Source organism: Musa acuminata, chromosome BXJ2-10, assembly GCF_036884655.1.
Source record: "Musa acuminata AAA Group cultivar baxijiao chromosome BXJ2-10, Cavendish_Baxijiao_AAA, whole genome shotgun sequence".
Classification (NCBI taxonomy): domain Eukaryota; kingdom Viridiplantae; phylum Streptophyta; class Magnoliopsida; order Zingiberales; family Musaceae; genus Musa; species Musa acuminata.
In genome coordinates, this window is record NC_088347.1 from 9,100,148 (window position 1) to 9,127,269 (window position 27,122).

General features: G+C 38.7%; 2 protein-coding genes across 2 annotated transcripts; both read right to left on the reverse strand.

Annotated features, from left to right (window-relative positions):
* Positions 1-12,607: 12,607 nt before the first annotated feature.
* On the reverse strand, positions 12,608-14,213 carry LOC103999837 (pathogenesis-related thaumatin-like protein 3.5). Its single transcript, XM_009421709.3, has 3 exons — positions 13,710-14,213; positions 13,251-13,506; positions 12,608-13,088 (listed from the first exon to the last, which is right to left on the reverse strand). Exons 1-3 carry the CDS (start codon positions 14,194-14,196, stop codon positions 12,962-12,964), a joined length of 870 nt encoding a protein of 289 aa, XP_009419984.2. The 5' UTR covers positions 14,197-14,213; the 3' UTR covers positions 12,608-12,961.
* Positions 14,214-14,919: 706 nt separating this feature from the next.
* Positions 14,920-18,796, reverse strand: LOC135624435 (small ribosomal subunit protein bS16m/bS16c-like). The gene is made up of 4 exons (XM_065128040.1): positions 18,651-18,796; positions 17,833-18,000; positions 17,559-17,604; positions 14,920-15,362 (listed from the first exon to the last, which is right to left on the reverse strand). Exons 2-4 carry the CDS (start codon positions 17,963-17,965, stop codon positions 15,137-15,139), a joined length of 405 nt encoding a protein of 134 aa, XP_064984112.1. The 5' UTR covers positions 17,966-18,000; positions 18,651-18,796; the 3' UTR covers positions 14,920-15,136.
* Between the last annotated feature and the right edge of the window lie 8,326 nt (positions 18,797-27,122).

Consider the following 27,122-nt stretch of genomic DNA (forward strand, 5'->3'; position numbering starts at 1 on the left):
GACCAGGTACTCGATGCTTTCAAGGAGTTTCATGTCAATGTTGAAAGAGAAACTGATAGAAAGCTAAAGTGTGTTCGATCAGATAATGGTGGCGAGTACAGGGGTCCTTTTGAGAATTATTGTAGGTTCCATGATATCAGGCTTGAGAAAACAGTTCCTAAAACTCCTCAGCAGAACGGTGTGGCAGAAAGGATGAACAGAACCATTGAAGAAAGGATTAGGTGTATGCTTTCTCACGCCAAGTTACCGAAGTCATTTTGGGGGAGGCTATGAGAACTACAGTTGACCTGATAAATCTTTCTCCATCAGTTCCTCTACAAGGTGATGTTCCAGAGAGAGTATGGAGAGGAAAAGATATATCTTATAATCATTTGAGAGTCTTTGGGTGTAAAGCATTTGTTCATATTCCCAAAGATGAGAGGTCCAAGCTTGATGATAATAAGGCAAAAGCATGTATCTTCTTGGGATATGGTCATGAAGAGTTTGGGTACAGATTATGGGATCCAGTGAACAAGAATATTATTAGAAGCAAAGATATTGTGTTTCTTGAAGACCAATTGTTTGATGATGGTGATAATGTTGAGAAGCCAGAAACCTCTGTTTATATTCCTTGGAGTTTGGGTCCAGTTCCTTCACCTGTAGTTCATGATGATCATGGGGGAGATGAACAAGAAGATTGTGGTGAGAATACTAGTGATGATACACCTACAGTTGATGATTCTGAACCAACTGAACAGCTACCTCCACCACCAGTTGAGATTTCATTGAGAAGATCCACTAGAGAGCGACAACCCTCTACCAGATATCCTCCACATGAGTATGTTATGCTTACTGACGGGGGAGAGCCAGAAACTTACCAAGAAGCTATTCTACATGAGAATAAGAGTGAGTGGGTTAAAGCCATGCAAGAAGAGATAAGATCCTTGCTTGAGAACCACACCTATGACTTGGTAAAGCTGCCGAAAGAGAAGAAAGCTCTCAAGAATAAGTGGGTTTATAAATTGAAGACTGAAAATAATAGCTCACAACAAAGATACAAGGCACGACTAGTTGGGAAAGGATTCAGTCAGAAGAAAGGTATTGACTTTGAAGAAATATTTTCTCCGGTTGTAAAAATGTCCTCTATCCGAGTTGTTCTTGGTTTGGCTGCCCACTTGAATTTAGAAGTTGAGCAACTTGATGTAAAAACAGCATTTCTTCATGGTGACTTAGAAGAAGAAATTTACATGGAGCAACCAGAATGTTTCAAAGTCAAGGGAAAAGAAAATCTGGTATGTAAGCTTTAGGAAAAGCTTATATGGACTCAAACAGGCACCTAGACAGTGGTACAAGAAGTTTGATTCCTTTATGATGAGCCAAGGGTATGATAGAACCACATCTGATCATTGTGTGTTTATGAAGAAATTTTCAGATGATGATTTTATTATTTTACTACTATATGTTGATGATATGCTGATTGTTGGTCATGATGTTGGAAAAATTGGAAAGCTTAAAAGAGAGCTAAGTAAGTCTTTTGCCATGAAAGACTTAGGATCGGTGAAACAAATACTTGGCATGAAGATTCTTCGTGATAGGAAGAAAATGAAGATTTGGCTATCTCAGGAGACTTACATTGAAAAGGTTCTTGAAAGATTCAATATGAGTAAAGCCAAAGCAGTTTGTTCTCCACTTGCAGGTCATTTCAAACTGAGTGCGAAACAATGTCCTACAAGTGAGAAAGAAAAAGAAGAAATGTCCAAAGTGCCTTACTCATCTGCAGTAGGCAGTTTGATGTATGCTATGGTTTGTACTAGGCCAGATATAGCTCATGCAGTTGGAGTTGTCAGCCGATTTCTCTCTAATCCTGGAAAGGAACATTGGGCAGCAGTGAAATGGATATTAAGATATCTAAGAGGTACTTCCAGGTTGTGTTTATGTTTTGGCAGTGATGAACCTGTGTTAGAAGGCTACATAGATGCAGACATGGCAGGTGATACTGATTCCAGGAAGTCCACTTCAGGATTCTTGATGACATTTGCAGGAGGAGTAGTCTCTTGGCAGTCTAAGTTACAGAAGTGTGTTGCTCTATCAACCACAGAAGCAGAATACATAGCAGTTACTGAAGCCTGTAAGGAAACTTTATGGATGAAAAAGTTTCTACAGGAATTGGGCTTGAAACAGGAAGTATATACTGTTTACTGTGACAGTCAGAGCGCCATTCACCTCTCCAAGAATTCAACATACCATTCTAGATCCAAGCATATTGATGTGAGATATCACTGGATTCGTGATGTGCTTGAGATGAAAGAATTACAGTTGGAAAAGGTGCATACCAATGATAATGGTTCAGATATGTTGACAAAGTCTTTGCCTAAGGAGAAGCTTGAAGCATGTAGGCGAAGAGCGGGCTTGGTACAGCCCACCATATGAGCTGGAGGGGGAGAATTGTTGGGTCCAGCCCATATGTGGGCTTGGACAAATTTGGGCCATCAGCCCAAATCAAAGAAATCAAGAGAGAAAGGGAAAAAATTGAGTGAGCGTACAGCGTGCACAGTGAGCGTGCAGCGGCGGCGTACAGAGAAAAGAGAGAGAGAAATAGAGAGAAAGTAAGGTTTCTGAGTTTTTCTGCTTGACGATCGGTGGCCAAACGTTATCAGTTTCGGCCCAAATTTTATGTGGAGAATCCTTGCAGCAAGCTCTATAATCCTAACGGTGTTGATCTGCAGTTTACCCTCTCTAAGGTACTTTCCTACGATATCTACTCCGTGAGACCTAGAATTCCATCCTGATGAAGATATGCTATTCTTGAGCTAAGATCTATGATCTTGATGTTATTCTAATCCTCTAGTTATTCTAGAGAAGACCTACTGTAAACCTGTTATCATTATTATTGATAGTGGAAGTTTGAGGTGGACTGCGGTCCCGTGGTTTTTCCCACATTGGGTTTTCCACGTTAAAAAGATTTGGTCTCACTGTGTGATTGATTTATTGCTCTATTGTTTATGCTGTGCTGATTGATATTAGCATTTTGATATCAAGTTGATATTTTGATGAGGAACCTATTTTGATACACAAAGAGGGAAAAGAATTATTCCGCATTAACAGGTTTCTTCCCAACACAAACTAGGTTTGAAAGGTTATCTAATCAAACTTATGATTAGTCTCAAAAATAGCTATTGAGGACCTTCATTGAGGGCTTGAAGCCGGAGATCTGAGGAGAAGTTAAAGCGCGACAACCGTATACGCTTATGGCAGCCATCTCTTTCGCACGACATCAAGAGGAGAAATTGAACCATGAAGCTCGGAGGACTAGGGTCGCTCCTCAACCAGTAATATTGAAGCCCTTAGCCTCCTCTACTGTCAACCAAGTCCCTACACCAAAGAGGTTAACAAGAGAAGAGCTTCGGGAGCGATATGCGAAGGGGTTATGTTGGCATTGTGACGAGCCGTGGAGCCGTGAGCATCGCTGTAGTAAAGGGAGACTTCTTATGATTGAACCAATAGAAGAAGAGGTCATTGAACATCCAGAAGAGAGCCTTGAACATGAAGAAAAAGATGCAGAAGAAGAGCCACAACCGACTGAAGTTACGGTGCATACACTAGCTGGCTACTCAAACCCGCAAACGATGAAAGTTGGAGGCCTTCTCAAACAACAATCGATCATTGTTCTCATCGATATGGGCAGCACTAATAACTTCATAAACAGTAAGGTTGCTGTCCATATGAACTTACCTATTGAGAATTGCAGCAGGTTTGTCGTTAAGGTCGCCAACGGACGGATTTTGAAGTGTGATCATAGGTGCCCGCAAGTGAAACTGTTGTTGTAGGACCAAGAGATAATTGCAGATTTCTTCCTCCTCCCTCTTGATGATCATGAGGCCATACTCAGAATTAAATGGTTGATGACATTAGGTGATATTTCTTGGAATTTTATGTAACTAATTATAAAATTTTACAGTAAGGAGAAACAGGTGATACTGCACAGGAAACGTGAGGGTGACGTAACGATGATTTGCACACAATAAATGGAGAAGGTTTTGCATAAAGCATGCAGGGGCTTTTTGGTACAACTTGAGTAGAAAATTAAAGGAGAGCCAATGGAATTTGAAGATCCAAATCTACTTCCTTTGCTTGCTGAATTTTCAGATATATTTGACGAACCGCGTAACCTACCTCTTACCCGTCGGCATGATCATTGTATAACGATTCTTCCAGGCAAATCTCTAGTAAATGCTCAGCCATATCAGTATCCACATCTCCAGAAGGATGAAATAGAAAGGATTGTAAAAGAGATGCTCAAAACATGAGTTAATCGGCCATGTTGCAGCCCCTACTCTTCACCGGTGCTCCTCATACGAAAGAAGGATGGAATATGGCGATTATATGTTGATTACCGAGCTCTCAATAGCATAACCATCAAGGATAAATACCCTATTCCAGTAGTAGATGAGTTGCTAAGGGAGCACAAATCTTCACAAAGCTGGACCTTCGATCCGGGTATCATCAAATACGAGTATGCGAAGAAGACATACCGAAAACCACCTTTTGAACACACAACAACCACTATGAATTTTTGCTTTCTTCAAAAGAAGGTGGAATATCTTGGGCATATCATATCAGAGGAAAGTGTGGTAGTAGACCCCTTCAAAATTGGAGCAATGCAAAACTGGCTGACCCCGAGGAATATAAAATTACTACATGGCTTTTTGGGTTTAACAGGCTACTACCGTAAGTTCGTGAAAAACTATAGAAAGATCAGTGCACCACTTACTTCCTTACTGGAAAAAGATGTCTTCCAATCATCGGACAAAGCCTCCATTGCCTTCGACAAACTTAAGACAGCCATAACGACGACGCCAGTGCTAGCGCTACCAGATTTCAACCGACCCTTCATCATTAAGGCCGATGCATCTGGAGACAGAATGGGAGACATTCTCATGCATGATGGTCGACCACTCATATATACTAGCAAGGCATTATCTCCCTCCCATCAAAATAAGTTAACATATGATAAGGAGATGCTCGCCATTGTGCGCGCAGCAACGAGGTGGAGACCCTACTTGATTGGCCGACGATTTCAAATTAAAACTGACCATAAAAGCCTCAAGTACTTTTTGGAGCGAAAAATATCATCCCCTGAGCAGCAAAAAAGGGTAATAAAACTTCTTGGATTTGATTATGAAATAACTTACAAAAAGGGGAAAGAGAATGTTCTTGCAGATGAGCTTTCGCAGCTACCCGAGCAAGTTGAAGTTTCGACCGTTTCACTTCCGACCAGCGACTTTCTTAAGGATATTAAGATAGAATGGCAGGAAGATTCAGAGACTAGTAAAATTATAAAAAAATTGGAGGAAGCACCAAGCCCCATGGCTCATTACAATTGGGACTCAAAAGAATTACACTATAAGGGACGCATTGTGCTGACGATAAATTCTACTTACATCTTCACGAGCAGATTTTGGACAAAGTTATTTCATATGCAGGGTACTAAATTAAAAAGGAGTATGGCATATCACCCACAAACCGATGGCCAGACGAAAGTTTTAAATAGGTGCTTGGAGACAGCCCAAAGCCACCCACCAAATATGACTACCCAAAGAGAACTCTAGACCCAGCCAAGTGCCATTATTGATCGACGGATCGTGACTCAACGACGATGACCCACTAATGAAGTGCTAATATAGTGGGCGAACCTACCAATAGAAGATGCCACTTGGGAGAACTATGACGACTTGAAGATCAAATTCCCAGAATTCACGAATCATCAGCTTCGAAGACAAGGCTGATTTGAAGAGGGCGGGTCTGTTAGGACTCTAGCTAGGAGAGTCCTAATTGAGAGGGACATTCTGTTAGGACTCTAGCTAGGAGAGTCCTAATTGAGAGGGGCATTCATATAGGAGGTGTTTTCTTATAGAAGAATTAGGAGTTGTAAGGGAATAGGAGTCTTGACTAGGAGTCCTACTATGAGTTAGTTAGAAGTAAGAGTCTTAAGTATGAGTCCTATTAGGAGTTAGGGTTTATAAGCCCTATAAATAGCCATGTATTCCTTCTCTTTTCATAAGCAATAGATGAATCTTTTCTGCAGCCTTTGAGCAGTAACTTGGAGGGAGGAACCCCTATAGAGTTCCAAGGAGGCCGATCCCCTAAAGAGATCAACCCCAAGTTTAGAATCTGCAAGGGTTCTAACATAGCTCCTCTTGTACTTCAAGCTACTGTTGATATCTTAATATACGGCTACTTGACATTTTGGCCGAAGCATTTTACTTGAACACTAATTTCTTTGACTGTTTGTTGCGATAAAAATGAGGTGACAGATCCATCAACACTTATGCATCAATATTATTGTTTTATGCTTGATACTTCATCTTCACATTAGTCGAGTCACCTAATCCACATGTAAGAGTCATTTAAGTGACTTTTTTTTGTAAAGAATTAAACGAAGAAGATAGAAAGATAAAAATTATAGAAGAAACTATAAAATGTATGAGATGTAATTGCCTAGTTCATTTAGATAGTGAGTTCTTGATAGCTATTTATACACATTCAGTAGGGAGGTTATACACATTCAGTAGGGAGGATTTTTCTCAAGTACTTAGAGATTTCCTCAACTACCTTGAGGAAATCTTATCTGCTTATCATGCCTCCGCAAGATTGAGCTTCCATCGAGGATGCCGATCTTGGACCGATGGCGAGAGGCTTTGTGAGTGAGTCTGCTAGTTGATCAGTTGTATGTACGTGAGAAACACAGAGTTGATGTCTAACAACTTGATCTCGTACGAAGTGGAAGTCGATGGCAATGTGTTTCATGTGGGAATGGAACACATTGCCATCGACTTCCACTTCGTATAGATCAGCTTCAGTTGTAGTGGAAGGCAGTGGCGATGGCATGGTATTCAGCTTCAGTTGTAGATTGTGCAACCATCTTTTATTTTTTAGAACACCAACTGATTGGAGTAGCTCCAAGGAAGACAATGTACCATGATGTAGTTGTTCTATTATCAAAGTTCCCTACCCGATCAACATCAGCAAAGGCATGGAGATGAAGTGAAGTATTTTTGCGAAGAAAAATGCCATGAGTAAGAGTCCCTTTAAGATACCGCAAAATTCGTTTGATCGCAGACCAATGCGTAGTAGATGGTCAATGCATGAATTGCGATAATTTATTGACGAAAATAGAGGGAGTGAGAAGTTGTTGAACTGGAGTAATAGTAGTATGTGGATCTTGAGGGTAAGGACTGGACGGTGTCATTGGAGGTTCGTGTGATAAGATCGGAGGGATATTCCAGTGATGTATGTTTATCGGAGTAGCCTACATAGTAGGATTATTTTGAAAAGGAAAGACAGACTCCTAAAAAATAACATAACGTGATATAAAGACTTTTTTAGTTTAGGGTTCATAGCATCGAAAAGCATTATGTTCAAGAGAGTAGCCTATAAAAGTGCAAGGCTTAGATCGTGGTGTTAGCTTATGTGAGGCATAGGGATGGAGCAATGGAGAATATAAACAGTCAAAAACTTTGAGTTTATAAAGATTTGAAAGCTTGTGGAATAATTTTTCAAATGATGACTGGTATTGTAAGATTGGAGTGAGCATACGATTAATGAGATAAACTACAGTTTGAAAAGCTACTGACCAAAAAGGTGGTGGCATGGATGCTTGATGTAGAAGGGAGAGACCAGTTTCAACAATATGTCGATGTTTGCGTTCAGCAGAGCCAACCAATTGGGGAGTATGTGGGGGTGACTTGAGGTGTTGTATACCACAAGTGGAGAGACAGGATGTGAGGGCTTGATATTCGCCTCCGCCATCAGAGTAAACTGTTTTAATGGAAGATTGAAAAAAATTCTCGACCAACTTTCAAAATTTGGTAAATACTGTGAAAACATCAGACTTATGGTAGAGAGGATATAACCATGTGTACTTAGTAAAATAGCGTACAAAAATGACAAAAGTGAAACTTGTTAAAAGAATGAATTGGGGCAAGGCCCCACACATCGATATAAATGATTTCAAATGGTTTAGAGCAAGAAATGGAGGTTGTCCCAAAAGACAGTTTATGACTTTTATAGCAAAGACAAGCATCATAATGATTGACAGTGCTATTTATTTTCAAGGTAGCAAGAGAATAACGAGGAAGTAATTTTTGCTGGATAAAAGGGAAGAGATGACCAAGACGACGATGCCATATATCAACCGGAGCTACGATTGAAGAGTGAGCAGTAGGAAGGGTAATTTGTGAAGTGGATGACCACTCATAAATGTTGTCTTTGTTCTAGCCCTAAACTAAAGATGCCCCCATGCTTAAATCCTTGATAAGAAAAAAGTTAGGAAAAATTTCAATAGAGGTATTATTTTGTTTACAAAATTGAGAAACGGAAATGAGGTTTCTTTTAATGAGAATATCATCGAGTGTAAAAGTTGTAGTAAGTAAACTAAGCATTGAGAAACCAGAATGAGTAATAGGAATTCTTTTACCGTCACTGATATCTTCATTTCCGTCATAGTTGTTGTGGATGGACAAGTTTTGAAGATCAAAGATGATATGACGAGAGGCACCTGAGTCCACAATCCAATTAGGTTGGGTAGGAGTTGGAGTAGCCATGAAATTCACTTGAGGCCACTGTGATGGAGCAGGGAGACTGGGACGAGACCGACAGACTTTCGCGGAGTGTCCTACTTTATCATATAGTTGGCAAATGACTCGTTGGTGGCTTGTAAAGTCAGGACGCGACGATTGAGGATTATGAAAGTTACCAGCTTAGTCAGATCGTTGTTGGCGTGCTTATTGTACTGGTTGCTCTTCCTCTTAGATTTTTGATTGACCTGAGCTGTAATAGGTGGTCCGGGCAATCTATCATCACGCTTCAAATACGTCTCATAGTCGATCAACTTATCATAAAGTTCTTCGAATGATATTGGGGAGTTACGTGCCCGAAGTACTGCTGTCAGTTCTTTGTACTCGCCTCCTAAGGGTATGGATTAGGACTTCTTCATCACTGAGAGAATGACCTATCAAAGCTAAGTCATCAATGATAACTTTGATATTTTGTAGATAATCAGCAATAGTACTTCCCTCTTGTTTCGTTTTCATCAGATTGGAGAGAAGTCCGAGCATATGAGTACGCGAGCGATTTGCCAAAGTTGTTTGTAACTTGCATCATGCTTCTGCAGCAGTCATACATGAGGATATCAGCAGGGTAATGGATCTAGTAACAAAAGCTTGAATAGCTTGGAGGATGAGGTGATCTTGACGTAACCATAATTTGTAGGCTGGATTTGGCACTAGGTTCAACTGGGATGTTGATCATTTCAGATGGATACTAGAGAGAGCCATCAATGTAACCTAGGAGATCATAGCCAAATAGAATATTAGAAAGTTGTGCCCGCCAAGATGCGTAGTTGCCACCTTTGGATAATTTGAAGGGAATGAGTGCTGTAGCATTGATGATGATAAGACTTTGAGAAGTGCTCAGAGTCCTTGTAGAAACAGGGACAGAATATCGGAAGAGGAAAATGAAGAAATCCTAGATATTTTGTGGCGGTTTAAGTGATCCTTTATAGAAGATGTAAAGATATAGGAGGGAGGGAGGAGGAGAAAGGTAGATTGATGCGCTATAGAGGAGGCTGCAGCGATGAACTGCAGAGGAGGCTGCAGCGATGAACTACAGAGGAGGCTGCAGTGATGGGCGAGGAAGCTGCAGAGGAGGCTGCAGCGATGCACTGCAGAGGAGGCTGTAGCGATGAGCGAGGAAGCTACAGCGATGAGCGAGAAATCAGCAGCGATTAGGTGAAAAAAAAAAATCTACAGTAGTTACAGCTGTTGAAGCTTGTTGTGGCAGTAAAGACTACTTCGTTGCTTTGGATTAATGTTGCCGAGGTGCACCAAGGTAGAGGAAATGACAGGCGGCTGCCAGCTTGGGTAGGAGAACACTGCAAAACAACGTAAGCAGTGTCGGCATCAAGCACCTCGACAAGGTTGTGTGGCAAGGATGGCGGCAGCAACACTTCTTACTCGAGTGATATATGGGAACGAGGAGGAGAGGTCGTTGGCCGGGGAGCAGTTGCGAGGACAGCTGCCACCACAGTAGTGCAGGCGAGGTTCTTGTGAGAGCAGGAGGTGGCCGAGTAGTCTCCGACTCCGGAACAGGAAGTAGCGGTGCCGAAAGAGAGGTAAGCAGCAGCACTGCCCTTTCCAACTGAACAGAAAAGAGGAGTAGTAAAAGGCTTCGGTAGAGCTGCCCACATCCGTAAGGAAGAAGGCTCTAATACCATGTAAAGAATTAAACGAAGAAGATAGAAAGATAAAAATTGTAGAAGAAACTATAAAATGTATGAGATGTAATTGCCTAGGTCATTTAGATAGTGAGCTCTTGATAGTTATTTATACACATCCAGTAGGGAGGTTATACACATTCAGCAGGGAGGATTTTTCTCAACTGCTTAGAGATTTCCTCAACTGCCTTGAGGAAATCTTATCTGCTTATCACTTTTTACATTATCTTAGTCCCATACCATTATACTCCGACCAAAAAAGAATAAAGATAATTTTCATGCATCCATTATCGAACAAATAGTATCATGAATAGACATATTAGCGATGGCATGTGTTTCAAGTCGATGTCTAACAAGATCTCGCACGAAGTGGAAGGCGGTGGCGATGGCATGGTATTCAGCTTCAGTTGTAGATCGTGCAACCATCTTTTATTTTTTAAGAACTCCAACTGATTGGAGTAGCTCCAAGGAAGACAATGTACCATGATGTAGAGGGACATATGTCGATGTCCCTCTATTTCCATCAATAAATTATCGCAATTCATGCATTGACCATCTACTACACATTGGTCTGCGATCAAACGAATTTTGCGGTATCTTAAAGGGACTCTTACTCATGGCATTTTTCTTCGTAAAAATACTTCACTTCATCTCCATGTCTTTGCTGATGTTGATTGGGTAGGGAACTTTGATAATAGAACATCTACATCATGGTACATTGTCTTCCTTGGAGTTACTCCAATCAGTTGGAGTTCTAAAAAACAAAAGATGATTGCACGATCTATAACTGAAGTTAAATACCATGCCATCGCCACCACTTCGTGCGAGATCAAGTTGTTAGACATCGACTAGTTAATGATGATTTTGACTAATACAACCAACAGATGTAACAGCTCGATATAACAGCTCGATATCGACAAAAGGTGTTTATAATTGATTTTTACGTTTATATTAAGATACAAGTTACATAACAACCCCTAAGGCTCTCACAAGTCATATAGGTATACTCAAGAGATAGAAAACAATTCCAGTTTGACTTGTCTAATTATATTATTAACTTAACCATCAGAGACATATAGACAAAAATACCACTTAGTTTTTGTAGAGTTTGGATAGTTAATTTGGAGAATTTCACCTTACAACCGGCTCGTACAGGAATTTGATTGGATAAGAATCAGTTTCTAGCTTGGGCAATCAAAAGTTACACTAACATATTTCGAACTTGTTTTTTCTAGTTTCACATTTAATTTTATCATTTTAAAATCCATGTTATTACCAGAGCATTCTATTGATTTTCATTTATTTCATTTATTCCTCACCATTATGCTAGGAGAGTTAGATTCTTCCTTTTTCCTATTTCTGGCATATGGTTGTTATCTTCAAGACACATCCATGTATACCCTTTAATAGTAGCAAAGAGGCAGATTTAAGGTTTTTAATTTTCTGAAATCAAAATATCAAAATTGAACCGAACTCGTTCCAATTCGAATAGTTAATTTTTTATTATTTTTAATTAAAAATAATTTAAAATTTCCAATTCAAAACTTAAAATTCATAATTTTATTTTAAAATTTTGAAACATAAATGTACACGTATAATGAGCATAATGACATTAAAAGAAGCTGATATAAAAAAAATAAAATTATAAATTTTTTAATCAAACAAAGTAGCTCTTCCAAAAAAAATAGAATTATAAAATTTTTAATCTAATTAAATACATCTATCAAGATTCAAATCCAAGTTACTTAGATTTAAATTTAATAATTTAATCTCTAAATCATAAGTTGTATATGTGATTTATTTCTTGTTATCGTATTTAATCAGTTTAATTTAATCGAACCGCTCAAGGTAGGTATCGGTTTAATTCAAAATCAAGAAATCATTGAATCGATTTGATTTTGATCTTAGTTCGATTTCAGTCTGAATTAAATGATGACCATATTTTGTCAATTGACCACGGTAGAAAGATAGATTAATGCTCTCCCACTATTTGAATGTTTAATAAATAATCATTTGACAGCGGTTAGGTTTATTGAATTGTTGGCTTTTGTTTGTCATATTACACGTGTACAGTTTTATCCTTTTAAAATATATGAGCTCTAAAAGATACTTTTAAAAATAAGAGAGATGTAACGAATTTATTAGCCCTTGATTCCTGTACTCCTTAACTAATATGGGACTAAATGATCTTATAAAATTTTAGTCTATATTTTATTTGAAATCTTGTACCACCTTATTGCTATATTAAAAATGTAGTCCCCAAACTTGATTGTTGATTGAGACGGTGAAATCTGTTGAAGACCCTCCAAGAAAGGAGACAAAGATAGATACATGCATGAAATTTGTTGGATGATCGAGAGTACATGCTGGTTATTTTGAGGATTTAATAATATTTTAGTACCATTTGTTGTCAAGCATAACGAGTTCTTAAGACGCAATCACCAAGGAAGCTCGTTACGATCTCCTCCCAAGAGATCATATTGAGATCTACATCTCTAACTTTTTTGCACACCACTGGCTCCTTGATTGAGACTGTCGAAAGTGTGGTCGATAGAGATCAACTAGGTCACAACGTGTGATGAACTCCGCATGGCAAAGATCCTTGCACGAGTTTATGTCAACTTTAGTTTGGCCTGGCCTGTCTCTTTGAGCTGTCATGATAGAGATCAACTAGGTCACGACGTGTGTTCATAGATCTCTTCAGCTACCCTAGAAGAACAGAATGAACAAGACGAGGAAGCATAGATGAAAAGGAAGGTTGTTCGCAGAGGATGGCGTATCCGCAGGTTCGTCACCAGTAGGTTGACCCTTAGAATAATTGTGTGAGCTCCTCATCCTGTATATGGTATATAGATTTAAGACACTTACAGAGATTTAAGGAGCAAATCGTTCACTATATATATATATATATATATATATATATATATATCATCGGGACAAACTTTGGAGAGTCCCAACTGACAAACTGGATCATGTTTTTGCTTGGATGAGAGATGACCTGTTGACATTGGCGCAGAAGACAATGGTGTAATCATAGGCGTTGCAGGTGAAGGTGCTTGTGCCATCATCAAATGCGTAGCTATATGCTCTTGGGCAGGCAGCCTTGAAGATGGTTGAATAGAAAGATGGTTTACAGGAGGAGGGGTTAGCATACTCCCCGCTGCAGCAGTACTCATCCAGCCCGAATGCCTCACAAGCACTCCTGCATGCCACCACCCCACCGCCACCGTCCACCCGAAGCTCCTTGGGACAACCTGAGCACAGGAAGGAATGCACATAAATTCTCTCGTTTTTGTTAGGACCATAGTTTCTTCCTTTTCATGCCATATGCTACGATCTAGCCTTAGTGGTAGCTTTTTTTGTTGTTGTTGAATTTGTGGTGCTTTCGTGATTCTGATATGATGATCACTTGCAGGTTTCGACTGTAAGATAATGGAAATAAGCATTGGCTTTTTACCACGGTTGAGATCTGCTAAACATCCGGTCGCGTTACAACCTCCGTGTAGCACCCTCGGTGCCGCGACGACAGGCAAGTTGTATCCGTCCACGAGACTCACGTCGTAGTAATCCTCGTCCAGGCCTTTGCCGAGGGTGATCTCAAACAATGTCACCGGCGGTAGAGCCCCAATGCCTCCACACTCCATCCGTCCGCCGCAGTCTCCGGTTTGGCACGTGCCGGCTCCGTTGGTGTCGAAGTTGCATCCTGTTCGAGCCCATATCCGGCCTGACCACCCGGGTGGCGCTCGTATCCGAGCAGTCTGCCCGGAATCGAGCCGGAAGCCGGTCGTCGGGAGCTGGGGTGTGCCGGCCCCGGCCAACGTCCCGGGCCAGATCGGGTGGGGACAGTTGTTGGATACGGTGAAGGTGCAACCATCCGAAATCCTGTAAAGAAGAGCTAATATTGGCACAAAGGCCAACACGTTGGAGGTGGCCGACGCTTCCATGGGTTGGTGCTACGAGGTGAACAAGCAAAGGGGGAGGCATCGGGAGGGGGATGGAAGAAGTTTTAAACGTTGCGAGGCAGGTTGTTTGAAGGTAGGAGGAATGGAGCGTGACACCACAAGGCTTTTTGAGGTTGCTTTAGGTGATCCTTTGGCACATGATAGGGGGTGAAAGTTTAGTATGTTGCCTGATTTGGGTGGCCTCACTGGGAAGCAATACCTTATGGACCATTGGAAGACAGAGAAGAATGGGGCTATCCATATGTATCCTTTAGTTAATCGAAATTAAATTACATCTATTACCAACAGTGTTTGGATTTGAATCTCACTACATTTTAGATCATCTATGGATTTGGTTATAAAGAGTTCCATTATCAAATAGTATTCTTTAAGAAAGTTAAAGGAGCGCATTCGCTTTAATCTACTTGGATTTGGAGGCAAAGCATCAAGTTCTAACCCCAAAAAGGTGTTAGTAACCCACTGATTCTTTTTGTTCACTGCGCTGCAAAAGGTATCCTTTCAGATCTGAAGAGGAACAAAATCTAATCAGGTGAATATCTCATCGTTAGGCAACAAGGAACACAAATTTGTATTAGATTTTTCATCATAAACAAATGATAGGTGCAAAGTTGTTTCTAGGACAGAACAAAGCTGCTCAAAAATGATTGTCCACTGTTGCATAGGTAGTCATCAAGAAAGGAATTTGATCTCACAAGGCTTCATGAGTTCCTTTTCAAGACCACATTCAGCTTCCAAACTTAATGTCAAGTATGTTTTACAGAAGACCAGTGGGCACATCTTACCAGCCGTAAACCAAAATGAGTTTATGAAGACAGTAGGAACATGACATAATATCAACCTACAGCACGATGACACCATAATCAAGATCATCATACTCCAAAACAGCATAACACAAATTTACTACTATCAACTATAGGCTTTCCTAATCGGCTGCTTCTCGCTCTTGGTCCTCACTGCCTTCTGGTTGAAGATCAGTTTCAGGATCTTTGGGAGTCAAGTAGCGGCCGCTCATTGGATCGATAGGTCGGGTGTCGCGTGGCCCGCCTTTACGACTCAATGCAAGCATCGGAGGAGGTGGCAAGAGCCCTGCACGAAAGAGGATTCTTTGGACTGGATCTGATGGTTGTGCACCAACAGATAACCAATACCTACACAACCACCAAAAACGGAGAGGATAAGTAGGAAGTTATGATCCACTTTTCTAGTTAAAAAAGCACTAGCTTTGGCATTACATATCCCATTATATGAATAAACCTCACGCAGACATTTTGACTGATTCACATAAAAAATCTCAAACAATTCATCAGAATAATGAATATGTTCCTGGGAATTTTAAATTACAAGTCTTCCAAATTTATAACATATAACATTATCTAAACTCATCTGAATGAGAGATGCAAATTATACTTAAAACTCATCAGTCATCCAAAATAATATCTACTTCCACACCCTATGCTGGTCTCTAAATCACATTTCCACTACTTTTATAGATTGATGGTAGACTTTCTTTATAACAGTCTAAATACCAATAGTTCTCATTCTGTTAATTCAAAATTGTACAAAAAGGTACCAGAAACATTTTGACCTTGTAGATAGTATCAATCAGTGGCCCCCAGCTTGAATCTATAATACATATGATTATTCTAGCTTCTGCAAAGAACTCTCTGCAGGTATGTAGAGTGTTAAACGTATCCGGATATTCCTCTCTGCACAAAGATCATTAAGGACTGCCACAAAACACTACAGGCAACGTCCCAAACAGTTATGCTCTGTATAACTTCCAGTGCTCTCTCTTCCAATGAAAGAAATGAACTAGATTTATTCTTGACAGCATGATATTGCTCATCCAGGAGCACTGGGTTTTAAGGCTCTCACATCTTAGTCCAATTAAACTTCCAGGTAAGCTTCACATGAACAGTGCACGAGAACAAGATTGTAAGTCTCATAAAACTTCACCATCCACCATATCAACAATAAGTTTTCCCCTGCCAAGTCTCAGAAGTGTTGTTTTCTATCTCAAACAAAAGTGCACTGAGATATGGACCTTTACATTTGACGAGAACCAGTCCCGCATTAGATCGAACAAATAATCTTGAAGTAGCTCAAATCCTCATTTTTGTGATCTTTAAAATTGACAAAGACAATTTGCTATTCACAAAATTAATAGCATTAAATCCAGAATACAATGATGATCAATCTTGGAACTGCAGAAGTTATCTATGTGTTTGTCACGGTTCTAAATGAAAAACAAATCTCTACAAAAAATAACAAGTTGCAATGTATTGTAATCTACAAGCAGTCATATTTACTATAATTGATAATTTGCAAAAGAAAAAATAACTAATCCAAAATTCAGTTCACGAACATGTCAATTCGAAAATGAGTTTACCAGTCATTAAAACAAGTGACCAAGGTGGACCTATGTACTTTACCCTGAAAAAACTAGAGGTTAGTGATCTCAGCTGTTGCTCAGGTGATGCATGTGAGCCAAAAAAGGAGAGAATAGATCTCGTGTTCACGAATGTGGCATTATAAAGTAAGACCATCAAAATAATTGATTATCAAAGTATGTGAAAACGAGGTATTTGATTACAGGATTAGTAGCATATACCATTGATTCAAGAATTGGATGAGGTATCTCAGCTGAACCTGCAGCTTGTGATTACTACATGGTTTTGTACCAAAGACTTTCCTTATTTATTATAGGAGAAAGTAACTGCAAACTAAATTGGTAGGATAAAGATAAAAGTTAGATCTTAAAAGATTCTTAAAATTCAGAATATGAACCTTCTATGACTGCATAGAAAATTTTAGTCAGAGGTTACATAAGCATTGGGTTTTACAATCTTTATAATTCTTCATATTTAATACCGCTTGCTTCTTTCTAGATTAATTCCAAAACTTATATAAATTAACTAAAAATAATACATTTTTCTTGGAAGCATACATTTCCGTCCACTAGATCTATATTATTTAAGATGTTGATTATCCTGATTAGTGCATGCACCAATGTTTAAATAGCAACAACAACGTATTGCAATTTCACATTGCAAACATTATGCCTCATTTAAGAAGATGCAATCATCCAAATAATGACAATAAGCCCTCCAACGATGGATGCTAAGTTCATTCACATAAAAGACCACCTCAAAACATTTCACATAACACAGTAAACTGACAAACTCTATAAGCACACTATCTTTTTTTTTCCCAGAAGCTTTCAAATGTTTTTTTTTTTTAAAGGAGCATATAAATCAATTTAAGGGAAAATGAAGGACAAATCTTGATAACAAGCCATCTTAATAAATTATCTATCACATTAGGATAAACAAAGGTTAACTTACTTCACTCGGTCAAAGTTCAATCCCATTCGCTTGCCACCATCCTGCCCTGTCAAATGAAACGTCCAGCCAATAAGTTAACATACAAATCCAAATGACAAAAATTTTAAAAAAGAAGTCTTAGTGCATGGTAGATAAGCTAAGAACAGTATCCAGATAAACACAAACAAAGTCAAACGAAGGAGAAACATATAACGCTTGAGGAGACAGCGAAACTTATCATGAAATGGGAAATTCATGACAAAAGATTGGACTTTGGGGCAAGGATAAGGCATACCTGGCAAAGGATTATAGTAGCCCAAGACCTCAAGATGTCTCCCATCTCTTTTAGAGCGACTGTCGGCAGCCATAACTCGATAGAAAGGCCTGTTCTTGCACCCAAACCTTGACAGCCGGATCCGGACCACCATCTTCTTCTTCCTCTCTTATCTCAAAGAAGATCTTGCTGAATAAGGATTTCAGGTAAGCAAAATAAACAGCGTAGCTTAGAGGCAAAGAGGAGCTGGAGGCCAAAGCTTTATAAGGTAAGGCACCTTGGTTAGTAATGTCTCTCAAAACTTCAATAGCTAAAGAAGGAACTCGATACAATAAAAAGTAAAGTATCTAATATCATATTTCCAATAAATTGAACATTACTAGAAGTTCCCTAATAAGCTTAGGCTTTAAACCAAAGGTCAGCGTTGCCTAAGGTGCCAAGGTTCCAAAACGTCCGAGGCTAACAATCAGAAAAAAATAGAATTAAGGAGGAAGATAATCATTAAAATAAAGATTAGATAACATGTGAATTCCATATCATTTCATATTCAAGATATCACCACCAAAACATCGAATTCCAATTAGTGACAACCAAAAATAGTAGCAATGACAAATTTCATCCTTTAAAAAATTCAAAACCTATTGTTAACAAAATTTAACTATTATCAGCAATAATTAATTTTACTATTGAATTCAGAAGGAAGCAGAGAAGGGGACGCTGTCTGAGGCAGAAGCAGCGGGGTGCTGTCGGGGGAAGAAGCAAAGCGGTCGGAAGAAGAAGCTGTGTGTGTGTGTGTGTGTTTGTGAGAGAGAGAGAGAGAGAGAGAGAGAGAGGCGCACCGTCGACCGCCTTTGCACGCGCAGGGAGAGGATCGCTGATCTAGGGTTCCAGGGGTTGCGCTGGGGCGGCGTTTTTTATCTTTTGGGGGGGAAGGGCGAAGCGTGGTTGATGGCGGGTTTAATGAATCGGTTGGACCGAACCCAGTAAACGGGTTCGGTTGAACCACATTGTACCGAACCAGATCGGGATTTGACTAATCGTTGTAATTTGGCTCCAATCACATCGACGGATTGGGCCATGGATCGGACCACTTCGAGCTGTTTGGATGAATGTTAATGGTAGTGACACCCATGAAAGTCTTTAATATTTGGAGGATATATATATATATATATATCCGAAAAATCTAAAAACTTGAATACGTAACATTTGTTATTCATTAACATACTAATGTATGTTAATGACAATGATATAGGCAGAAGATCTTAATATTTTAAAAAATATTTAAATATTAAAATTCATAATGACAAATGTGTTATTTTCAAACTGTGTTCTCGTGTCCTATGATTCCAAATAAATTTCTTTCTCACACATAAAATTGACATTTTCCAATAGATTCAGTGGGTTCTTTGAGAGCACATCGATCTATTTATCGATCGATAGCTACATCATGGAACCACCACACCAACATCAGAACCATATTTGAGACTCTGTGGAGTTGACCAGATAAATTGTGAGCGGCTATCAGAGATTTTATTTTGTTTGTTTGTTTTTGAAGCAAAAGAAAGGGAAAACTTGTATTAGTCAACAAAGATGATAGAGGAGCCATTCTTAGCTATTATTTACAATGACATTGAGATGCTGGCGTGGAATACCAAGGATGTCTCGGTAAAGGAGAAGGAAAACAACACCCACATGAACTTTATATACACAGTTATATGTGATGTTTGAGAAAGACCCACTAGACAATTTAATGACAATATGGACGGTGGAGTCAATAGGATTTTGTGTCAACGTAACCCATAATCTTGGGACATGAAATATTAGATTGTTCCATGGTTTAGATGTTTAGAAGAGATTGTTAGATTATCTTTTATAATTAAATAAGATATATAATAGAACTAATTAGATTCTGATGTTAGATATTGATCAATAAAAAAGTTCAGATCGAGTCAGCACTAAGAGAGCGGGTGAATTAGTGCAGTGATAAAATCAATGATTTGAAAAACTTTATTCGATAAAAACTCGTATCGGAAATATTAGTTTAACTTAAAAGCGTTCATAAGCGTAGTAAAAACAGTAAGCAAGTAAGGCAATTCTTATTTTTCCATACAAGAATAGTTGGGGTATTCATAGATCCCAAATTTAGAGTAAAAAATGTCTCATTCCGGGTTTCCTAGGTTCTAGCGGTATCATCACCTGTGTTGGGTGGTACCATTACTTGTAGTATTAACATTGGGTGGTACTGTTAGACTAGGTACCACCGCCTAGTCTAGCGGTACCAATACCTAACATTTAGTGGTACCACCGCTCAATCTAGTAGTACTACCACTTGATATTGTCTTGGAGATTGTATCTTAGAGACTGAGTATTAGTGGTGGCATCGCTTGACCCAACTTTTGGGTCACTAAATGAATTTTTCTCTTAGCCCAAAAGAACCCCACTTTGAGCCCTTGGCCCCAAATTAAATTTGTCTAATTACATTCTAAACTAACCCAATTACAATTAAAACTACTTCGATCTAGATAATTATTACAAAGCATTAATCACATTTTGTTCGGCATGTCATTGGTTCATTGGTGCTTTGTCCAATCTTTTAACGTATCGTCCTTTTTTATGGCTTTTTGCCCAATCGGCATATTGACCTCCGCAACTCCGATCTCCTTAGTACAATGTCTGCTCTTCTAGGCCCGATGCTCGACCAATCCTCCGGCTCGATGTCCAATCTTTTGACATGTTCCACTCAGGCCTAACATTGATTCTTCCTACTTTAAATGTATTTCTTGATCGAAGCTAATCCCGCATCACTCAAAACGCAGATTAGATCATAACATTATCAATTGGTTTCATCATCAAAATCAAAGATTCAACAATCTCTCCATTTTTGATGATGACAACCAATTGATGATAAAGTTAACTTTCCCCTATCAATATGTCATATTGATAGAACCTCTAAATTCAGAAAATCATATAATGTTTCAGAATATAAAAATACATCATACCACACACGATTCAAATTATCATCATTACTTCTCCACTTTTATCATCAACAAAAAAAATAAGTGCATCTAGTAAGTTTTTGAGATATACAAGTTTTATAACATACAAGTTAGTAACATATGTAAGTTTGCAAGTTTAGCTTCTTTTTTGAGATATGCAAGTTTGTAAGTTTTGCTTCTTGAGATTTTTGAGAAATATAAGTTTATAAGTTTTGATTCTTGAGATCGACAATATAGCACTTTTGCTTCTCTTGAGATTGCAAGCTAGCAATTCTTGGTGATATTCAAGATAGCAAGCTCTATCTTGGTGATATTCAAGATAGCAAGCTCTATCTTCTCTTTTGAAAAGTGCATGCTAGCAATTTTGCTTTCTAATAAGTTTTTCTCCCTGAAATGTGCAAGTTAGCAAGTTTTTTTGCTTCCCTTTGAAATGTACCAGCTAGCAATTTTTCACTACTTTTGTCATTGTAAAAAAGAAAAGAAAAATATAATATTGTAATTCTTTTCCCTGTATATCAATTTCCATCAATCTTATTTCAATATGGCATATTGAAATAAAGTATTATTTCAAAAAATGATAGTTGTTAACTTTCACGTCATTTCATCAAAAAATCATAAGTATTACATGAATCATTCCAACTTATAAATATTTTAAATCATAATGATATCAAAATGTCAAATTATATTACATCCTACCAATCATCAAAAAATCATGAGTATTTCATGTATAATTTCATATCATCATATGAAGAATATCAAGAAAAAATTAATTGGGTAATGAGATATACACTTCATGAATATAAGGTAGTCATGAACCAAATTTTAAATTATGAATATCAAAAAATTAAGAGAAAAATTATGATTCTTTTTGGATGACTCAAATAACGAAAAGAACCATGGGAGTTCAAATCAAGATATTGATTCATAGAAAGATCTAAGTATCAAATATTGAGAAATCAAGATCATGATTTGGATAAAAAATAAATCTTAATCCATAAAATTTTCTTGTAAAAAATGTCAACTCATCATTATTATCACTTTGGGCATGATATCAAAAATAAATTTTCAAATCAGCATTACTTGGGTATATATGATACTAAAACATGGTTTCAAGTCTTCAACATATAACATGCATGTTTGCATAAATATCTTTTTTAGTAAATGGTAAAAAAAATTATAAAAGATAGAAAATATTTTAATTTTCATAAAAGATAGCTCAAGTAGAGAAGTCAAAAGAAAGTTCATGATTCGATTGGAAAATTTCCATTTAAATTCAATTTGTCAACTTCAAACTTATCATACAAATCACTTTTCTTAATTTAAGAGATAACATAAAATAAATTTATCACTAAGAATTACTTATTAAAAAATTAAAAAAACTTTAGAGATATTATCAAGAAACATGCATTCTCCCCTTTTTGTTTCAATTTAAGTGATTTGATTTCATATAAGCATGCTCAAGTTTTTTACGTCAAATTAAAACATGCATCATTGTTTAAAATTGAAAGAGCAAATTTCATCATAGAAATCATCAAGATCAATAAACCATAAATCATAAAAATCATTATTACTTCATATTATCATGCATAATTAAATTTTCAAGCATGATTTTATTAATCATAAAACATTTTCAATCAAATTTATTTTCTTTTTAGTAATATATTTTCAATCAAAATGATTAAGTGAATCTAACTCTTCATGCTTAGTCTTCCATACAAAAGTCATGCATCATCATTTATAATAAAAAAAATAGTATAAAAATCATCAAGACACATATTTTTATTTCTTAAAACATGTATAGAATTAATCATATTTGGTGTATAAGCATTATATTTAATTTTAATATTTTTATCCCTTTATCATAAAACATGTAATTATCATGATAAAATATATATATTTTAAACTAATCAAAACATAAAAGCACTAAGTAATTTCATAGTAAAGTAAATGCATTTCGGGTGAGTTACATACCTTATTGTGAAAGGCCACATTGTCTTTGTTGGTTTACCCCTCATCTTCGGATGCGCTTGATTTGTCCTTGAGTACTTCCTTCTTCTTTGACAACTTCTTGTTCAGTTTTATATACTCATCTTTAAAGTGCCCTCAACTACTTGTATTTATAACAAGTAGTTGTGTTCTTTTAAAGTTTGTTTTTATTCTTTAATTCTTATTTCATGAACTTTTTAAGTTTTATTGTTAAGAGTTCAAAGTCATTATCGAGCTTTTGCTCGAGTGATCTTCTTGAGTTCTAAGTGTCAAATCCTTCTTGTTCTTTGAAATATTATTCTTATGTTCATCAAGTTTATCATGTGTCTTGCACATCATTTCATAGGTCATCAAAGACCCAATAAGTTATTCAATCGAAAAATGGTTTAAGTTCTTTTGATTCTTATATTGTTGTTACTTCGAATCCCAATTTTTAGAAAGAGTTTATAAAACTTCGTTAACAAGTTTAAAATTCAAAAAAACTTTAGAAAGAGATCACAAAACTTCATTCCAAATAATTCAAAATCATGCATCAAAAGATTAATTTTCAAATCTTTAACTCTACTAGTACCTTCATGTGTGATTTCAAAAGTGTGCCAAATGTCATGCACGATTTTGTAAATAGAAACCCGATTAAATTCGTTTTTGTCTAAGGCATAAAACAAAGCGTTCATCACCTCAGCAATTTTTAGAAAATAATTTGTTTTTGAAGTCATTCCATTCATTCATATATTTAGAGGGGTTTGAAAACCAAGTTCAATGATATTCCATAAATCAAAGTTCAAAGAATGCAAGAAAACTCTCATCCGAGTTTTCCAATAAGTGTAGTCCATCCCATTTAACATAGGAGGACGAATGATAGAGTGACCATCTTAAAATCTAATAAAAGTTATTTCTCTTAGGTGTTAAACCAAATGAGAAAAATGTGGCTCTGATACCAACTGTTAGGATTGAGTCGGCACTAGGGGGGTGAATTATTGCTTACGATAAAAATGTCGATTTAAAACTGTTGAATCTCGTATTTTGATGATGAAACTACTTGATATATGTTTATGATTTAATCTGCGTTTTGAGTGACGCAGGATGCTTCGATCAGGATGAGACAATTAAAGCAGGATAATCATGTTGTGCCGAAGGAACATGTCAGAAGATTGGACGTCGGGCCGGTGGATCGGTCGACGTATCGACAGAAGGCTTCGGGCCGTGGACTCGGGCATCGGGCCAAGAAGAGCGGGTATTGTGCCAAGGATATCGGAGTTGCGGAGTCAACTGGCCGATTGGGCAATAGGCTGCACGAGAGGACGATGCGCCGAAGAATCGGACGAAGCGTCGAGGGACCAATGACATGTCGGACAACTTGGTTAATTGCTTAGGATTAATTGTCTCGATTGAAGTTTTGTTTTGTCGTGCAGGATTAACTATGATAACGATGAAGACATAAAGCGAAACAAAGTGTCGGAGTCAAGCGCGAAGGATTTGTTGCGAGTTCGAGAGTTCGACGGAAGTCCGAAGATTCGTTGGGAGTTCGCGGAGCTCGCCGAGAAAGATCGGAGCTTGCCGAAGAAGCTCGTTGGAACTCGCTAAGAACAAATCGTGAAGTCTAGGAGCTTGCCGGGAGTCCGCAGAATGGTTTCCGAGATTTCATCGGAAGACCGCCGGAAGTTTGCCGGAAGCTCGCTAGAAGAAGTCTTGACTTGCGGACTTTGTAATAGCTTAGAAAATGTCTTTAAATTCATAGTTAGCACGTTAATTAGGGTTAGGATTAGGTGTTAATCCTATAACCCAAGTAGGGGCCAATTAGGCCCAAGTTCGGACTGGTTTGGACCAAGTTTGGAGCCAAACCAAGTGAGCTGGAATAGTGAAGAGGTGCCACCTCTCCAGCCTGGAGGTGCCACCGCCAGGGCTGCGAGGTTGGGAGGTGCAACCGCCCCAGCCAGGAGGTGCAACCGCCTGGGCTGTGGGGTTGGGAGGTGCAACCGCCCCAGCCAAGAGGTTGCACCGCCAGAGCTCAAGTTCCGAGCTCTGCCAGGCGATGCAACCACCGAGCTCAGTCTTCGAGCTCTGGCAGAGTGGTGCATCAGCCTGAGCTCAGTCTCGAGCTTTGCCAGGTGATGCATTCACCAAGCTCAGTCTTCAAGCTCTGGCAGAATGGTGCATCAGCTTGAGCTCAGTTTGGAGCTCTGCCAAGTGATGCAACCACCAAGCTCAGATTTCGAGCTCTGCCAGGTGATGCAACCACCAAGCTCAGTCTTCGAGCTCTGCCAGGTGATGCAACCATCGAGCTCAGTCTTCGAGCTCTGGCAGAGAGAAGCAATCGGCAGAGCTCAGTCTTCGAGCTCTGCCAGGCGGTGCCACCTCTCCAGTCGAGAGGTGCAACCGCCTGATCCCAGAATTCTGGGATTTGATCGATTTGATCGTTTTGAGCTCGAATTTTGAATTGGGTTGGGGCCTATAAATACCCCACCCATTCAGCACTGAAAAGATACAGACCAATACCGAAATCTTGATCTTTTCTGTGATTCTAAGAGCTCAAAAGTGTTGTAAAGCCTTTAAGTCTCCTCCTTCTGTTCTTCAAGTTTTCAATTGTAAAGTGAGGAGAGAAAGGTCTGTAAAGGTTGTCTCCTAAGCCTGTCAAAAGGAGAGAAATTGTAAGAGGGAAGTTTGGCCTTCGCCCATTGAAGGAAGGCACCTAGTTGACGTCGGCAACCTCATCGGTGGAGGAAGCCAAAAGTGGAGTAGGTCAAGGCTGACCGAACCACTCTAAATCTCTGGTTTGCGTTTAATTTCGAGTACTTTATCATTACTGCAAACCTCCCTCATCACTACTGCTCTCTGCGCTTTCACGAACAAGTTCTAAGAGCTGTTCTTCCAAATCTGCATTCAGACGTAACTTCATATTTTCAGATTTCAGTTCACGTTTACGTCTTGATTTCAACTGCATACTGCCTTCTGTGAGTATACAAACGAGTTTCAAAGTTTAGACGTAAATCTACGTTTAGACGTAAAACTGCGTTTAGACGTAAAACTGCGTTTAGACGTAAATCTGCGTTTAGACGTAAATCTGCATTTAGACGTAAATCTGAGTTTAAACGTAAAACTGCGCTTAGACGCAAAACTGCGCTTAAACGCAATCTGCACTTAGACGCAAACTGCACTTAGATACAAACTGAGAATTTGCTTTTGCATCACAATAGTTTTTGAACGAACGCAGCTTTTGGTTTTTAAATTATTATAAGATTTCCGCTGCACTAATTCACCCCCCCCCCTCTTAGTGCTCTCGATCCTAACAAAAACTTCGTACGTTTGATGAAAATCGTTATCGGAAAGATGTTAACTTGAAACACGTTTGTAAGTATAGTGAAAGTAAGAAATCAGTTTATAATTAAAATGAAAAGCTTAAAGTAAATGCAAACTAGATTTTTATAGTAGTTTGGTCATCGTGACCTACATCCACTCTTGATTCCTCTTCACTAGAGACCACCGACTTCCACTACCGGTCTTCCTTCAATAAGCGAAGATCAACTACCCTCTTATAACCCTTTCTCTTTTTCATAGGTTTAGGAGACAAGTCTTATAAGCAAGGTTTGCCGTACCGGATTGTACCGCTCGGTACGGGCGGTACGTACCGGTCCGACAGGCCAGCGGTACGCGGACCACCCCGTATTGTACCGAGTACTATAGCAGTGTACAGTAGCACTGTAGCAGTGTACAGTAGCACTGTAGCAGTGTACAGTGCTCGGTACACCTGGGTGTACCGAGCGGTATACCGTACCGTACCGGTACCGAGCCTGGGTCGAAACGCCGGTACAGTACGGTACGACGAACCTTGCTTATAAGTCTCATACCTCTCTTAGACTAAGCTCGAAACTTAAAGAGAATAAGGATACTTAGTACTTTGTTAACTCAAAATAACAATCCCTTTCTACTCAAATTCTTTCTTTTCAATAACTAGGGTATTTATAGACCCCAAATGACTTCAAAATTGGAGTAAAAAAAGCCTCATCTCAGGTTTTCCTAGTTCTGATGGTACCATCACCTGTGTTGGACGATACCACCGTTGCAACACTGACATTGGGTGGTACCATCGCCCAGTCTGACGATACCACTGCCCAGTACCAACGCCTAACACTAGGCGATATCATCGCTCAGTTTAACGGTACTACCGCCTGACACAATCTTGGAGATTGTGTCTCGGAGGCTAAACCACTAGTGGTGCCACCGCCTGACCCAACTTTTTTGTCACTAAATAAGCCTTTCTTTTGGCCCAAACATCCCCACTATGGGCCCAATTGACCCATAATTGAGTTGGCCTAATTATATTATAAACTA